Source organism: Microcaecilia unicolor, chromosome 11 (assembly GCF_901765095.1).
Source record: "Microcaecilia unicolor chromosome 11, aMicUni1.1, whole genome shotgun sequence".
Classification (NCBI taxonomy): domain Eukaryota; kingdom Metazoa; phylum Chordata; class Amphibia; order Gymnophiona; family Siphonopidae; genus Microcaecilia; species Microcaecilia unicolor.
The window spans coordinates 73,504,906-73,522,822 of NC_044041.1; the positions used below are offsets into that span (position 1 = coordinate 73,504,906).

The 17,917-nt window shown below is 45.5% G+C and overlaps 1 protein-coding gene across 1 annotated transcript in view; it reads left to right on the plus strand.

The window, feature by feature from the left end:
* Positions 1 to 7,458, plus strand: part of CCDC124 (coiled-coil domain containing 124) — a 52,591-nt gene extending 45,133 nt beyond the window's left edge. The window contains exons 3-5 of the mRNA XM_030217478.1: positions 3,182 to 3,356; positions 3,670 to 3,784; positions 6,325 to 7,458. Of these exons, the coding sequence (XP_030073338.1) occupies positions 3,182 to 3,356; positions 3,670 to 3,784; positions 6,325 to 6,529 (495 nt within the window). The 3' untranslated portion in view covers positions 6,530 to 7,458. The remainder of the gene's footprint in view (positions 1 to 3,181; positions 3,357 to 3,669; positions 3,785 to 6,324) is intronic.
* The last annotated feature ends 10,459 nt before the right edge of the window (positions 7,459 to 17,917 follow it).

The following is a 17,917-nucleotide window of genomic DNA, read 5'->3' on the forward strand; positions in this document are numbered from 1 at the left end:
GGGAGAATGGGCGTGCAAGTGGCAGATGAAGTTCAATGTTGACAAGTGCAAAGTGATGCATGTGGGTAAGAGGAACCCGAATTATAGCTACGTCTTGCAAGGTTCCGCGTTAGGAGTTACGGATCAAGAAAGGGATCTGGGTGTCGTCGTCGATGATACGCTGAAACCTTCTGCTCAGTGTGCTGCTGCGGCTAGGAAAGCGAATAGAATGTTGGGTGTTATTAGGAAGGGTATGGAGTCCAGGTGTGCGGATGTTATAATGCCGTTGTATCGCTCCATGGTGCGACCGCACCTGGAGTATTGTGTTCAGTACTGGTCTCCGTATCTCAAAAAAGATATAGTAGAATTGGAAAAGGTACAGCGAAGGGCGACGAAAATGATAGTGGGGATGGGACGACTTTCCTATGAAGAGAGGCTGAGAAGGCTAGGGCTTTCAGCTTGGAGAAGAGACGGCTGAGGGGAGATATGATAGAAGTGTATAAAATAATGAGTGGAATGGATCGGGTGGATGTGAAGCGACTGTTCACGCTATCCAAAAATACTAGGACTAGAGGGCATGAGTTGAAGCTACAGTGTGGTAAATTTAAAACGAATCGGAGAAAATTTTTCTTCACCCAACGTGTAATTAGACTCTGGAATTCGTTGCCGGAGAACGTGGTACGGGCGGTTAGCTTGACGGAGTTTAAAAAGGGGTTAGATAGATTCCTAAAGGACAAGTCCATAGACCGCTATTAAATGGACTTGGAAAAATTCCGCATTTTTAGGTATAACTTGTCTGGAATGTTTTTACGTTTGGGGAGCGTGCCAGGTGCCCTTGACCTGGATTGGCCACTGTCGGTGACAGGATGCTGGGCTAGATGGACCTTTGGTCTTTCCCAGTATGGCACTACTTATGTACTTATGTACTTAACAATTGGTGTCAGGACCAGATTAGGTCTTATGTTCCCAGGCTGGCTGGGGATACTGTGAAGGAGTGGTTTTCATCGCAGCCCTCGGTATACATCTAGCCAGTCAGGTTTTCAGGGTACCCACAATTAATATGCATGTGAAAAATTTGCTAAAATGGAAGTAGTGCATTCACATATATTTCATGCTAGGCGTTTCGTGACACTCTTCCCTTTCACCTTCATCTTATGCCCCCTAGCTCCAAACTTTCTTTTCAATTGAGAGAGGCCTGCCTCCTGTACATTTATGCCACAGAGGTTCTGATAGAGCTGGATCAGGAGGAAACTTCTGGACCCCCCCCCCCCCCCAAAAAAAAAAAAGACAAACCAATCCTAGGTATGAAAGCTTGTGATATCAGTAATCGACATTTGAGGTGGCACAGAAATGTGTGGCAATTAGACTGGAATAACATTTTGCAGACAAGTGACATGTAGAGAGACCTCCAGGAACAACATAAATATGTGGATCGACCGTAAAGGGAGAGAGAGAGCTTGCATTTACTCAAAGCACTGCTTCCCTAACCTGATTTCAGGAAACTTGCAATGAATATTCATGAGAGAAATTTGCATGCACTGCCTCATTCAGATTTCTCTTATGCATATTCAGCGTGTATATCCCCAAAACCTGATTTGGCTGTAAAGTCCCCCAGATCCTGTCCAAAGGTTTAGTTTATTAATTTAGTGGTGTTTATTAATTAGATTTTTTTTAAATCAAAAGGCAGTACAACAGAGCAGTGTACAAGAACCAAATGGAATAAAATGAAAAATGTAGAGAAGCCAGGAGAGTAAGCCTACAGCTGATGGCCAGAATCCCAACTGACCGGAAAGAACAGCCATCAAAACTCCAGAAAAGCCTGAGAGAAGAGGAATTTTAGACTAGATTTAAATTTAGGTTTTGAGAAGGGATTGAAGGATGCTCTGCAGACACCGGAACTACCAGTTCATCTCTCCTGGGGTGAGGAAGAGAGAGAGAGAATCAGGTTAAAGCAATAGTGACCTCTCTTCCCCTCAGCTAGGGGAGCTGCAGCTTTAGGTTCATACTAAAATATTCCATTCACATGAACATAATCAGTTTAGACTTTAGAGACTCTTCTCTGCCCAGGAATTGTTTCTCAGCTAAGAATATTTTTTGCATAGTTCACTGAAGTGATGGTGCCTGTTGGAGAAGGTCTATCTGTCTGCTTGTCTGTCCCCCAGCGTGTAGCAGGGTGGGTAGTAAAGAAAGCCGTATTTGGACTATCTTCTGTGTTTCTACATTTTAACGTTGTTTTGGACGAGATTGCAGGCAGGGAGTGAGGGAAGATGTCATCGAGGAGGTGGCATCTGGTGGTGGGATGTGAAGGTTTAAGCAGTCATGAGAGACGTGTAATTTACAGTAAGAATAGCATAAAAGTCTCTTGCTTTTTCTGCTCCCTTTTGTTTTTCTGTTTTTTTAGTAAATGTCCATTTAGCAATGCCAGCCATATAGCAGAATCCTGAAAAGAGCATGTTCTCTCCAGTGTGTGACTGCGGCTCTAGTATATTTTAGTCTCAGTATGGAAGCACTGGGTGGCAGATGGTTACTCAAACAGATGCATCATTTTCAGTGTCATCTGCTGCAGTCATTCACAATTGTTTGATGCTGAAGAGCTGTTAATACCTGTGGGTGGTGGTCCACACAGGCTTTATCTGGCCAGTTTAAGTACTCTGAGAAGAAATGAGCATTTTGTGTTCTGAGCCCTTCCTGAGAAGGTCCACCCTGTTCTAGATGGCCAGAGTCTGAATGGATCCTTGTGTCTTTCCTAGGATACCAAGCACTACATTGACCCACCCTCCTGCTCTTTGAGAGAGAGTTTGGATTCCAACTCATTGTTCATAAGCCTCTGCAAAGACCTTTTAGACTGACTTCTCAGCAGGAAGTCTCATGCCCTTAAGGCAGGGAACGTGCTGGTAAAATGTCACATGAAAGCTGTCTTGTGTGTAAAAAGAAGATAATGTGAGTGCACATCAGCTGACTTGCTTGTAGGCATGGCCCTAAGGGAACCACAGTAACTGCTGAACCGAGTGGACCTGGGAAGTGACACTGGGACATGTAAGAGGGCTGAATGTGCTTGCTTTATATGAAAGGCCAAAAGGTGGAGAATGTAGTGTGTTGGCTTCTGATGCTTCCTGTGTTCTTTTATCTTGTTGGGCAGATTGGATGGACCGTTCAGGTCTTTATCTGCCGTCATTTACTATGTTACTATGTTACCTTGCAGGGTGAGAGAGAGAAGAAGCGCCTGGAGCATCTGGAGCGGAAGAAGGAGGTCCAGCGGCTCCTGGAAGAGGAGGACTCAAAAATAAAGGGAAAAGTAAATAAAGCAGCAGCTCCGTGCAAGCTTACCCGGGCTCAGATTGAGGAGACACTGCAGAAAGAAGAAAGTGAAGAAACAGGTTTGTTGTATCACTTCTTGCAAATAAGTTCCAGGTCATAAAGGACAGGCTGAGCCGGTTCCTGCCTGCTTCTGAGGAACTGGAGCATTTAGCCTATAGATGCATGGGGATAAAACCAGGACCGACTCAACCTCTCCCATATGGAGTGGAGCTACTTGTCACTCTCCCACCCTCCACCAGTTACTGCCCTGATTCAGATAAGTCTAGTTGCATTGCAAGCTTCACTATGTGCAGCAAGCTTGATGGGTTGCTGGCTTGTAAATTCTCCATTTTTATCAAATGTCTTACAATATACTTTTCCTTTCTATTCCAGTACCAAAGCCAAAGAGCCACCTGGAAACACCTCTGGAAGAGAATGTGAACCGTATGGTCTTGGAAGAAGGGATGGTGGAAGCTCGGACCATTGAGGATGCCATAGCTGCCCTCAGGTACTGGCCCCGACACTTCCTATCTGATAAAAGGTTCCATTGGCTACTATTTCACACAGGTGTATAGTAAACTGAGTCAGAGTCACAAAAGCTGCAACCAGATAGAAAGGGAACGGGAAATGGTACTTGATATACCCAGTATGTTTTTTCCAGCGAAAAAGGTGCCGGTACTCAAATGCCAGGCCACCCTACAAGGGTGGGGTGATTACTGAGGGACACGCTCCACAATAGCCAGGACCCCTAGAACCAGTCACAGAATCTATGACAAAGCAGGATTTGTGTGTAGAACCTGAGATCTTTCATTAAAACTTGGGGACCATGGGTCAATTTTAGCAGACAATGGAAAAGGTGTCGGTACTCAGTACCCCCCAAGTACCCCCTCAAAAAAAAAGCCCTGGATATACCACCTTTCTGAGGTTTTTGCAACTACATTCAAAGTGGTTTACATATATTCTGGTACTTATTTTGTACCAGGGGCAATGGAGGGTTAAGTGACTTGCCCAGAGTCACATGGAGCTGCAGTGGGAATCAAACTCAGTTCCCCAGGATCAAAGTCCACTGCACTAACCACTAGGCTACTCCTCCACTCTGAGTCTCCTGCACACACAGTCTATAAAGCTTAACTGCCAAAGCATCAGAGTGGAACAAACAGAAGTTGTAGCTGCTGCCACTCCATTGTCTTCCTGGCTTGGGTTTCATATGCTCCGGCAAATAGCAGGCTTGAGAACAGTATGTTCCTGGTCTGGGTCAGGGGATTTTGTACAGTGAGAAGCTGCATATAAATAAGCCATGTGCTGTCACTGTGAGAACAGTACTTATCTCTCCCTTCATTTTTCAGCAGCACTGCTCACCCCAGACAGTTTGAGGACTGAGCTGAGAATGGAACTCGGGGCTCCAGGCACTAAGGCTTGAGGGTGGGGCTGTCAGCCAGAGGACCGAATGGGGAATGGGACTCGGGACGCCATACACTAACCTTTTTAGTGACTTCCCCTTCTATCTGCTCTGGCCTAGAAGACGTGGTGTGCATTTCCATGCATAAGGTCCCTGGTTGGCTGAGGAAATGCTCGCAGCTTCTGAAATGAATGCCTTGGTCATTAGACAATAGCAGCACATAGTGGCTGGATTTAGGGACTATGATTGTAGGGTTCTGGATGGAGCAGTGGTGCATGGCCTCTGACCTAGGCCTGTCACTGCATTGACCACATTCAATATCTATATATATAAAAGGCACCACTGCAGCCTCCAGCCGGAAGTGTGAAGCACCAGAGATATCCGGTTTCCCCATGAGTGAAGGAAAACAGCACAGCACCAAATCCCAGGAAACAGTGAAGGACTCAGAGGGGGGAGGGGAGAGACATGCCCTCACTCTCTCTGTAACAAAAACACAGAACAGCAGGAAACAACACTGAAGGACTGGACTGGGAGGGGGGAGAGGGGAGGGAGAGAGGGCAGAGGGCAGAGGGCAGGGACACACACTCCCACATGCACACTCTGAAGAAAACCTTGCTAGCCCCCGTTTCATTTGCATCAGAAACGGGGTTTTTTTAACTAGTGAATGTATAATTCCTATGTTATTGTGACTGAAGGCTTATAGTGCCATAGCCCAGTAGTGGCCAGGTCTAATAATATGGGAAGCCTAGAGCAGCAGGAGGAAGCAGAATAATTTAGGGACCTGTTTTGGGCTGTATTGTTTTCTTTTATTTCCCATTCTTTTCTGGTTCTCAAACTTCTGTGCACAAGTAAATTTACTTGCTTTGTCCTGTTCTGTGGAATATTCTCGAAGATGTAGGAGTGTGGTACTGGTAAGACGAGCCACACACACTCCACAAGTTATGGTGAAAACAAATAATATTTTATTAAAGGTATCCGGGAAGGGTTCCTGTTTTCACAGGAGGGGAGAAAGCAACATCCAAAGCTAATTCTGTAACCACAGCAGTGTCTTTGAGTGGACTGCTCCTGCAGGGCCATAACATGCATGAATATCTTTTCCTCAAACAATTCTTACTAATCTCTGGTCCCTGGATCCAGAGTTACCAGCACAGTTTCTAGCAGGCACACAAGGCTGGCTTGCAGCCGTCCAGGTCAAAACACAAACTCTTCAAGGCTCCAAGCTGAGCTTGGCCTACCTGAATGTAATGGTTGCGGTTTCTCTGTAGTGGCCATGGCTGCTTTTCTCTGGGCTCCTTTAACCCACCCATTTATACTTCTGGGTCATGCTCTCCTGGCTCCACTCCTCCCATGTCACGTCCCCTTTGGGCAGGGCTAGGGGGTTTACGGTATCTCTGACACTGTGGGTAAGTGGTAGCGTCCTATAGACTTCCTTACAAGGAGATTAAACCTTTACAAGGAGATTAAACCTTTTGAGCTGTGTCAGTGGATCTCATGGGTGGGCTACCTGCTTAAGAAGTATGGTGCTTAGTTTTGTATCTGAAAGCTGCCTGGACAAAGCCCATCTCCTGCACATGAGAACCTCCCTCTCCGCAGTGCTCTGATCTTGTTTTTCCCTCCCTCCTTTTCTTCTCTCCTCTCCCCTGTAAAAGCACGGGTGATGAGCTAGACCGCCACCCTGAGCGCCGGATGAAAGCTGCCTTCACTGCGTATGAGGAACAGACCATGCCACGCCTGAAGCAGGAGAACCCTAATATGCGACTGTCCCAGCTCAAGCAGCTCTTGAAAAAGGAATGGATGAAATCTCCTGACAATCCTATGAATCAGAGGCATGTGGCGTACAATGCCGTGAAGTAGAACCACCAGTGATGTGGGGTGTATGGGCAATGAACTTTGCATTTAACAGATAAGATCCTGTCTGCTCCTCATTCAGAAATGTAATGAGCAAAAAAAAAAAAAAACGTCCATTCACTTTCCTTTTGTCAATGAATTTAAGGTAATGACCTTTTGTTTTATAATGTATCTTAACCCTTGTACCTGTAATTGGTGCCCTGATCGGTGGTCGTGCACTACAATCAGGGCTGTCAAATTGCAATCGTTGTGGGATGCAAATTGGTCTGGTTTTCAGAATATCCTTCATGAATGTGGAGGACATTCATACACAATGTGCAGCTAGGTGAGATCCTTAAAATTAACTGCCTGGTGGTGCTTGTGGATTGACAGCCCTGTCTGCCTACACTGAGCCTTCAGTATTTAAATATACCAACACCAGCAGAACACACCTCCTTTCCTGCTCACTAGGGCTACCCCCTTTCCCTCAGCACTATTACACCCATTCTAGATGCAGGGAGAGGTGTAGGCTGCAGTGTGGTGTCATAACTCATCTTGTGCTGGACAAGCAAAACTGGAGGTGCAGAGAGCAAAGCTTTACACTGCAGGGACTTGCAAGATCTACCTCCTGCAACCCTAGGCACATCCAGATATGAAAAACTCATCTGCCCCAGTGAGTTGGCTCAGTGCTGACCTTGCTTTCGGTTTTCCCATCGGTCACGCAGAGCTATGCTCTCATACCTGAAGAGCTTCTCTCTAAATTACCTGCCCCGAAGATGTGTGAAGCAACCTAATCTGCAACTGGTGAGAGGCTTCCTTTCCCCTTTCATGTCCGTGACCATGTGAGAAATATCATTCTGTTTTATTGTGGAATTGAAGAAAATTATTAAAAGTAGCACAACGTCTTCCAATTTCTTTTGTTTGTTTTTTTTTATTCCAGGTATCCTTGGAAAGGCAAATACTACCCCCCTCCCCCCCCCCCCCCCCCCCTCCCATGCCACAGTCACATTGACCAATTCTGCTTCATGTATCTGTTGGACACTTGAGAGACGATTTGTAAAATGCCATCACAACTCTTTTGTTGTATTTGGATTTCAGGATGGAGGAGAAATAGTTTTAATTACAGACCCTAGGAAGTTGGGGTGTGGCTTACACAGCTCAGAGAGGGGATGACTTCTGTGAAAGTTAGCTTTGGGCAGGTTCAATACTAGTTTTATCACACTAAGGGAAAATCATTAAAATATATTTCCAGTCACTTATGATCAGAAGCGTTTTAAGTAGTAATATGTTATGGGAGGCAGAAGTCTGAAGGTCAATTGCAAGGGTTGGCACTTCCTATTCTCAGGTTCAGCAAACAGATTGGGTTTTCAAATATCCACATGGAAAATGCATGAGCTGCGTCTGTACACACTGTCTGCATTTTGTGCAAATGCATCTTATGCATCATTATCAGTGTGGAAATCCTGGAGACTGGACTGTCTTGTAGCATTCAAGGTCTGGAGTTTCCTACCTCTAGTCAATAGTCAAATGACTTCTGCAACCTGTGGAATGTTAAGAGGCTCCAGCTCAAGTCATGTAAACATATTTCTGATATGATAAAGAGCTTAGAAGAAAAGAAATGGTACAGGTCACAGACTTGCACTAGTAAGTGAGGGAGTGATCTGTACTGAGGGTATTTGTCCTCAGTATGCAGAGGATGGTCTGCCACACATTGGGCCAGATGGATTCATTCTCCATTTTGTGTCTTTCTAACACAGGCAGAATATGGGGACACAGTGACTGTTGAATTGTGCTAGACTCCTCTGGCTTCTCCTGCTTACTGGGCTGTCCTGTCTGTAGTAAATGTGAGTTTATAATGAATGATTTGGTTTGTTTGCTTCTTATACTGCTTCCTACCGAAGCATTAAAGTGACTTGCAATAAAATGCAATTACATATAGCTACATTCAAAAACAACTTATAATATGTAAAACAGTGACCAACAAAATAAAGCTATACCAGAAAACACTATTGCAGTGATTCCAAAACCTGGTCCTGGCGGCACCCCAGCCAGTCAGGTTTACAGGATACCAACCATGAATTTTCAGGAGAGAGATTTGCATGCACTACCTGCACTGCATGCAAATCTATTTCATAATATTCATGGTGGATATCCTTAAATCCTGACTGGCTGGGGGGCCTCCAGGATCAGGTTCACGAACCACTGCTCTATTGAATAAAATAATAATTCAGATGTATGTCAGCACCAAATTAAACAACCAGGAGCAATGTTATATTCAGCCAGAGCATTCCATGTAAAGCAACGTTTTCAGGGCCTTTCTAAAAGAGACCTGAATGTTGTGGTTGGCTCAGAAGCCCTTGGTTTAGTGCCCCCCCCCCCCCCCCCCCCGAAGAGTAAAATGTGTTCTGGGCCAAACAGATTATTTTAAACTTAAGCCTTTGAAGAACTGGGTGCCAGTGTCATTTGGCCGAAATTGGTGGAATATAGTCATACTTCTTGTAGCCCTGATTGTATGTTTAATTAGCTGTAGTCCATTAAGACAAGTTTGAGCAAGACCTACATCAAATGAGATGCAGTAGTCCTTTATGGGAAAGACAGATCATGAATCTTTTTTGAGTTGCTTGGAAAGGTGTGTACTGTGCCCTGGTTTGAATAGGAAAGGAGCTGTGTGGAATAAGTCCCAGTGCATCTTAATTTTGTACCTGCTGCCTCCTCTAAAAGGTCTTGGTGTTTTGTAATCTCCGACACTGGTGAGATTCTTCAACGTAACCTTGACAAGTGATGATTTGATTGGTGACTAACTGGATCCATTCAGCAGATCAGCTGTTTTACAGATTTGGAATTTTTAATTTTTTACCTGTTGCTGGACCAAGGGAGAAGTACCCAAAGATGCTGATTTGCATACATGCTTGCTGGAAATCGGTACAGTTGCTCTGGATTGTCTAACAGGATTGCAGTCTGCAAGGAATTTGGGTTTCTCTAGACTTTCATTACCTTGTGAAAGTTATTTTAAAATGGTAGTTCATGTCATCCTGAGCAAAGGTTTGGCTGCTGATGCATGTGTGTAGTTCTGTGCAGGTTACCTTTTGCTGAGGGAAATAATTCAGTGTAATATATGCCAGTTACTGAACAGTGACAGGTTTTTGTGTTTCCAGGAGTATTTAAAAGATAGAACTTCTCCCCCCCCCCCCTCCAAAAAAAATTGCTCATGGATCTGGAATGATAGTTGGCTCCATTTATTCCTTTGTGAGATCAGCACAAGCCCAGTTGTCCATTGAAGCTGGACTGGCTGGTGCTACTCTGTAGCCTCCCTGGCAGTCACTGCTAGCTTAAGATCACAGGGTGACCCTGGTTTAGTATGGACAGCTGAGCCACTGGGTTTACTCCCCTCCTATTTAGGAGCTTGTACTCCTGGTTTTTTTTTTTTCTTCTTCTTTTTTAGAAAAGTGTGACTCAAATGCCCTTTCATGCAAAGGGAACAGGGCTGATGCAGAATTATTGGGTGTCCTGGGCAAACCTTCAGCCTTATGCTTCTTCCATTGACCCCTCCCCCCAGCCCGTAGCCTGTTTGATTAAATTTCTATAGTCCTGATCATACATTTGGATTTGAAAAGCAGATCCCATATACCCCTGGATTCTATATATCATGCGGAAATCGAAGCGTATTCCATAACAATGCGCATAACTTAATTAACAAGCTAAGCAGCGCTAATAATTGGATGTTAATTATCAGCACTAATTGGCATTAATTAGAATTTACATGCACTACACACTACGTGTATAATCAAAACGGTGTGCGTAAATTCTAATGTGTGCTTCCAAAAAGGGGGCGTGGCTATGTGGAGTGGTCGGGTCATGGGCATTCTGGAAAACTAGGCACAGGGTTATAGAACGTACCTGCTCTGCACTTAACTTGTAAGTGATCCCGTGTTATATTGAGCCTTGTTATTTAGGGTCTAAAGTGTATGTATGGCCGATTAAAAGATTAACCACATGATTAATTGCTATTGGAATTTTTGTCGCAGGGCACAAATGGGCCCCCTCTGCTCCATGGCCACCATCTCATCCCCTCCCTTACCCTCCCTTCCATGGGCACCATCTCCTCCCCTTCCCTCCATTCATGATCACCATAGTTTCCCTTCTCTTTCCTCCCCTCCCATCTTTGACCTTCCATCCCCTATTTCCAGCATCCTTCCCTGCCCCCCCCCCCACATCTCTCTTTCCTCTTTCTCTGCTCCCCCCCCTGTAGTTCGCATCTTTCTGTCTTTTATCTGCTTCCTCTTTCTTCCATGCCCCCCCCCCCCCCCCCCGCCACTGTGGTTGCATCTTTCTTTCTGTCTTCGGCACCTCTTCTTACCTCTCCCAGCATGGCACTCCAGTGGGCCCCCTCTTCTCTGCGGTTCCTTCTCCCTGCTCCGGCTGTGCTGAAAACAGTGCTGTTTCTCATCTGGCCAGTGTTGCCATATAAAAAAAAAAATTCCCACCCAAAACAGCCCAAAACCCGCACACACCCCACCCCTTCCGTCATCACCCCCGCCGTCATCGCCCCGCCCAATACGTCACCTCGCCCCGCCTCTGTCGCCGTTAGCCCCACCCCCCGCCGGCCGAAAACCCGCACGAAAAAAAAACAAGCCCAAAAAACCGCAACCCGCCGCGGGCAAAAGTTTCCCGTGGCGGGTTGCGGAAAACCGCCCATTTGGCAACCCTGCATCTGGCCCAAAGTGTCTCTCTGTAACAGGAAGTTCTGAGGCGGAACTTCCTGTTACAGAAAGACGCTGTGGGCCAGATGAGAAGCAGCACTGTTTTCACTGCAGTGTGAGTCCCAGAGAAAGAAGGGAGCCACTGGAGTGCCATGCTGGGAGAGGTAAGAAGAGGTGCCGGCTAATGGGGGAGCGCTTACAGCGTTAGCGTGTTAAAAATTTTAACGGGAGTTATTCATTTAATGCGTTATTAACGCGTTAAATGGACAGCCCTAATATATATATATATATATATATATATATATATATATATATATATATAATGAAGGGCTATTTCTTATTTACCTAGGTAGATGGGCTATTTACAACTTTCTTGCCCTTCTTCCTGCAAGTAGGTGCAGTTTGTGTGGCTGCTCTTTGCTGCCCTCCAGAATCTACCACCCTAGATTAGGGTACTCCTGAAAGGGATAAGACCAGGACCAGCTGTTGAAGCCAATGTGTCCCATGGCTTTTAAATAAATAAATGTCAGTAATGTGTTTGTAGAAAAGTAGAGCGTTCCTATAGCATATATTTGTAAGTGACTTTCATGTCAAATTAATAGAGGCTTATGTGGATGAAACCCATGCCTCTAGCCTGAGGTTAATGAAACTGAGTGTTTTCATCATGTAAGCGCAGGGACTTTGTGGAAGGACTGAGTGTTCCTATAGTGTAGCTCTCATGCAATAGGGACTTTGCAGAAGGATCAAGTGTTTGTTTAAGAATGCCAGTTGGGGGAGGGGAGAATTTCCCTCTTCAGCTTGCTATAAAATTTGTTCCAGATAGGTGACAGTTTCTCCTGTAAAGGCAGCAGGGCACAGCTTCTGCTTGGAGCCTGACAAAGTACTGATGGCTTCCTTGGGTGCCAGGTACCACAACTCTGTGGCACCCCACTGTTCAAAAACCTGCTTAGGCAGGTCAACATGTCAAACAGTACGCTCAGCAAGTCCACTGACAGTCACTGTGGACAGACTATAGGAAACCAGTAGTTGGAGAAATACTTGTTGTTTTATGTTCTAAAAAATGTTGTTATTCTCCTAAGAGTAGCCATATTGGGTCAGACCAATGGTCCATCTAGCCCAGTATCCTGTTTTCCAAACAGTGGCCAAGCCAGGTCACAAGTACCTGGCAGAAACCCAAATTGTGGCAACATTCCATACTACAAATCCTAGGGCAAGCAGTTGCTTCCCATGTCTGTCTGTACCTTGTTTAATAGATTTTCCGTTTGTGGTTTGGTCAGTTTTGCAGTCTGGCTTGGTCCATGTTTGGAGCAATCTTTGTACTCATTCAGTGCACTGGATGTTTGTCCTCCTTAAATCATGAAAGAGGCTCCCCAACTATTTTTTAATATGGTAAGTTACCAGTAGAGGCTCACATACAATTTAAATTGTGTACAATGTTCTATAAGATTTTATATGGATATGTCCCATAATACACATTCTATTGGATCGGTTACTCAAGGAGTGGCAAGTCTAATACTTTACGTGATACCTTATCTTTACACTTTCCAAACCCTAGGAGAGTTTGTTTGAAAAGAATGTTTTCAACGGGGTTCTCCTTATCTGGCATCAACAGATGATTGATGTTACTCTTAATGTTTATCCCACAGGATGTCTCTTGATTTCTGGAATCTGCATAGAGTCATATGGTATAGACGGAATATAAGAATTTTTTGAATTGTATCGTATATTGGATTCATGGCTGGATGTCAGTCTCAGTTTTTACATTTGTTTTGCTCCTAAAAGTGAGGAAGCACAAGTAAATCTTTCCTGCATTATGGATATTTTTCTGTCTTCAGCACACAGGAGTTCCTGTAGTCTACTTCTCTATTCGCCATTGCCCCAGGTACATAAGTACCTGTATATAACATGTTAACCACTTTGATTGTATCCACTTAAAGGTAGTATATCAAATCCCATCCCCCTGTCATCTTTTATTTAGTTGGTGTGTCCCCATCAATGCTGCATTTCTATAAGTAGCTCCAGTCTCTTTTTGTGCTGCCTTTGCAATGTTGGGTAGGGGAGACTTAATGAGCTTGACCCCCAAGATGAATGGAGGCTGAGTTCTTCCCTGGGCCACTGTCATTCGCTGCCTTTGCAGACGGTTTCTTAGAAGAATGTCATGGTTGGGTGAAGATGTTCTGCAGGTGCTGCCCTTGTGGGGGGATCCACTTATCTCTTCTGACAGCTGCTTGGCAAGTGTCCATAAATATTCAGTGACCTTGGGCAGCAGATGCAGTCCAGTAGTTGGAGAATTTTCCTGAAGGGCTCAGGTTACTTCAAGGACACCCTGTGCTACTGGCTCGTTGTGTGTAAACTGTGACTGGCTTCTGCTTCTGTCTGAGTCACAGACTCTTGGTGCATATCACTTTATTGTCTCCCTGCGCTGTTTATCCAACTGTCATTTCACATTGGTCATTGTTGCCTCTCTCTTTCTCTTGTTTGTATTCAGTTCAAATGCTGCTAAAGATGTCCATCGCTGATATTGTTACACTTTTTGTCGTATCATGATGCAGAGGCTGATGATGATGGACGTGCTTGGTCCTAGTGATCATAATGATGGGAGGGAGAATAATAAAAGTATGGAAGTAGCATAGAACTTTAAAAATAAAGACTATGATAAATGAGGAAATGAGTTAGAAGGAAACTAAAGAAGTTACAAGGGTCAAAAGTCTGTATGAGATATGAGAACTTTTTAAAAATACTGTATTAGAAACCCAGCTTAACTATGTTCCACAGTTTAGAAGAGGTTGAAGGAAGAATGGCTCCTGTCAGCATGGTTACATGGTGCTGTGTAACAGGTTATCAAGATACTGTACAAAGATTAATAAATAGGCAAAGAAAACATTTGAGGAGAAACTTGAAACAGTGTATTAATTTTTGCCTTTTTTTTTTAACAAGTACTTTAAAAAGAAGAAACGTGGGGTGTTCAGATGAGCCATGGGTAAAAGGGTCACTTGTGAAGGTTAAGACCATAATTGACAAACAAAACTAATTTATTTGCATTGGTCTTTATGCTGGAAAATGTTGGTGGGAAAACTCAAGCCAAAACCATTCTTTGTAGATGACAATTCACAGGAACCTGAAACAAATTGAATGTGGAAGAGCTGCTACAGCAAACTAAATAGGGGCAAGTCACCAGGACCTGTTAGGAAGAATAGACTAATGGGTAATGCGGTGGGCTGAGACCCTGGGGAACTGGGTTCAATTCCCATCACAGCTCCCTGTGATTCTTGGTAAGTCTCTTCACCCTCCATTGCCCCAGGTACAAAACTTAGATTGTGAGCCCACTAGGGACAGAGAAAAGTATCTGCATATAATCAATATAAAGCGCTTTGGTTATACCACAGAAAAGTGGTGAAGTGCAAGGGCTCCAGATTGGAATTTTACTTGCAGTTAACTGGGTTGTGCACGTAACTGAAGTTACCATTTTCACACCATCATTTAAGAAATCACACTGAGCCAGTGTAGTTTAACTTATTTATTACTGCTCTTGGTCAGTTAACAATTTTCCTTCAAATGCAAAACGTTGTGAGGCATTGCCCATTTTCTGAAAAACATCAATAAAACATAAATAAAATTTTTGAATCACAAAACTAGTGTCATTGAAAAGTTACATAAAATCTGTAATTGTTTTTGGTACACTGTTTTGTCTATTTGTGTTGTAGACAACGTTCAGCAGATCATAATAATGTTCATAACTCTGGCAAGGGAGAAGAGTGGGAATAGAGACCAAGGTTTCCAGAGACAGAAACACGAACAGTCTTTAGGAAGACAGTGTTTATTGAAAATCAAAGTGACTCAACACAATGTGTTTCGGCCAGAAGGCCTGCATCAGGAGTCTAAAAAAATAAATAAAATAACACTCATGTAACTTATAAATGTACAGGAGTAAAAAATAATGATGTACAGTCATGGTGTAAAAATATCATAAGTAATGCCATTATAATATGGTGTAAATGAACAAATAAGTAATAACATTAAAAAACATTTTGCAACAGAAGTATGCAAATCATATATAGTAGAATAATGTACATTATGACACAGAAAAATAAAATGTACAATGTGGAAAATGTGCTCTGGTTAATTTATTATTTTTTAGACCATCACGGCAAACCTGTGTGTCTCCTAAGTGTATCATCTCTGACACACTCATTTAGCTTAGTAAAAGCCCTATGTACATTTTATTTTTCTGTGTCATATAACACATATGCTCACCATTCAAATCAGTATGGTCTTACTTCTTCTACTAGATGTTTATTTTCTCATGGTCATTCTAAGACATAGCTTTTCCATATCATCATACTGATCAATCCATAGACTGGTGGGTTGTGTCCATCTACCAGCAGGTGGAGATAGAGAGCAAACTTTTGCCTCCCTATATGTGGTCATGTGCTGCCGGAAACTCCTCAGTATGTTCTCTATCTCAGCAGGTGGTGGTCACACACAGCAGCAGCTCTGGCTAGGCCTCCAAGCCTAATTTTTAGGTTTTGTTGAGTGCCTGGGGTTGAGGGCTCTTCTTGAGCAAGTGCAAACCTGGTGGCGCCAGGTCCCTCCTTTTCTCCCCCCTCCCGCTGGCTCCGTTTAAAAAAAAAAAAAAAAAAAATTTTGAACGCCCTTAAAGGCGTTTATTTCGACGTTTATTTAAACGTTTATTGCAGCTACTTACTGGGACACCAGGTCGTTACAGCTCGGAGCGGAAAGCAGGTAATTTTTACCTTTTTATAGCGGGCAGGGGGTTCCCCGATTGATCTCCACGTGGCCTATGGCGTCAGAGGGTGAGGGCGCAAAGAGTCGCTCCCCGGATCGCTTGTGCGCTTCTAGAGGGGATGCGGGGGTCTTAAAGTCTGATTCGCCCTTGTTGGGTGACAGTTTCGTGACCGATGAGTGTCCCGGTCCTTCCTCCGGTGTGGCGGTTTTTCCCGCCATAAACGCCCATCCCCCGCTGCTCGCCTCCACCATCTTGGCCGGCCACGCGGCTCGGACGGCTTCTTCTTGGGCCGCCCTTGAGGTGGGAGACATTAATGCCATGAACGCCCTTAATTTGGGCGACGGCACAAAAGTGGCTAAAGTTAAGCGCCGTTCTTCCCGCGCGGCTCCTTCGCGGAGTGTCGCGCCGGACGCCATCTTGGATGCGCAGCATGTCTCTCCCCCGCTCTTGCGAGTGCCGGTTGAGGGTGCGTCTAGGGCTGTAGCCCAGGCTGCGGAAGTGCACAGTCTGGGGGGTTTCTCCCCCGAATTTGTTTTGCTGCTGCATCAGGCCTTCCTTATGCAAAACGCTGCCCCTGCTCCCTCGTCTGGTAAAGAGGTTGAGGCCCCCGGAGGTAAACGCCCTCGGGTTGATTCCCAGGCCTTGGAGGACTTTGTCTCCTCCGATGTAGATGAGGGCAGCGTTTCTGAGTTCTCCCAACGGTCCTTTGCGGATTCCTTGGAGGAGACGGATCCCCGCTCGGATGGCGCGGATGACCCCTCTGCAGCGCGGCTCTTTAGCTCAGAGGATTTGCCCAACCTGTTAGTGCAGGCCATGGGCATTTTGAAGATTTCCTGTCCGGAGGATGTCTCTCCCTCAGCCCCTGTTGGCTCTGCCATTATGCTGGGGACGAAGCGCCCGCCTAGAACCTTCCACGTGCATGATGCCATGCACACCTTAATTTCGGCTCAATGGGATGTCCCGGAAGCGAGCCTTAAAATGGCTAGGGCTATGTCCCGCCTCTATCCTTTGCCTGAAAGTGAACGTGAGGCCTATCTGTGGCCTACCGTGGATTCTTTAATCACTGCGGTGACTAAGAAAACGGCGTTGCCGGTGGAAGGTGGCACGGCCCTAAAGGACGCCCAAGACAGAAGATTGGAGGCGGCCTTAAGGTCGTCCTTTGAGGCAGCTGCCTTAAGTTTGCGGCTCCTATGTGGCCAGGGCGTGCCTGACTATGGTGCAGCGGGCTTCCCCCTCGGATCATTCCTTGAGGGCTGATTGGCCGGCCCTGGAATCGGGCTTGGCCTATTTGGCAGACTTGCTGTATGATGTCTTGAGGGCCTCAGCTAAAGGCATGGCTCAGACAATCTCTGCGCAGCGGTGACTTTGGCTGAAGCATTGGTCTGCTGACCACGCCTCTAAATCCCGCCTGGCTAGATTGCCTTTTAAAGGCAAGCTGCTCTTTGGGGTCGAGCTGGACAAAATCGTGACCGATCTCGGCACGTATAAGGGCAAGAAGTTACCAGAGGTCAGGGCTCGGGCTAGTACTCGCCCCGGTACCTCCAGAGGACGGTTTCAGGAAGCCCGTCGGTACCGCCCGGGCAGGTCGGGCTCTTCTGCCTCCTCTTCCTTCAAGAGGAACTTCTCCCCCAAGCAGCATTCCTTTCGCAGAGACCGCCGTCCCGGAGGTGCTCCCTCCGGTCCTCCCCCAGGGTCTCGTACCCAATGACGGGGCCTTGGTCCACGCCCCAGTGCAGATTGGAGGACGGCTGTCCTCGTTTCTGGGCGAGTGGACCACAATAACTTCAGACGCTTGGGTGCTGGAAGTCATCAGAGACGGCTACAAGCTAGAGTTCTGCCGACCCTTAAGAGACGGGTTTGTACTCTCTCCCTGCAAGTCTCCGGTCAAAGCTGTGGCAGTGCAGCAGACCTTGGAAAATCTGATCCGCCTGGGTGCGGTCGTTCCGGTGCCAGAAAATCAGCTTGGCA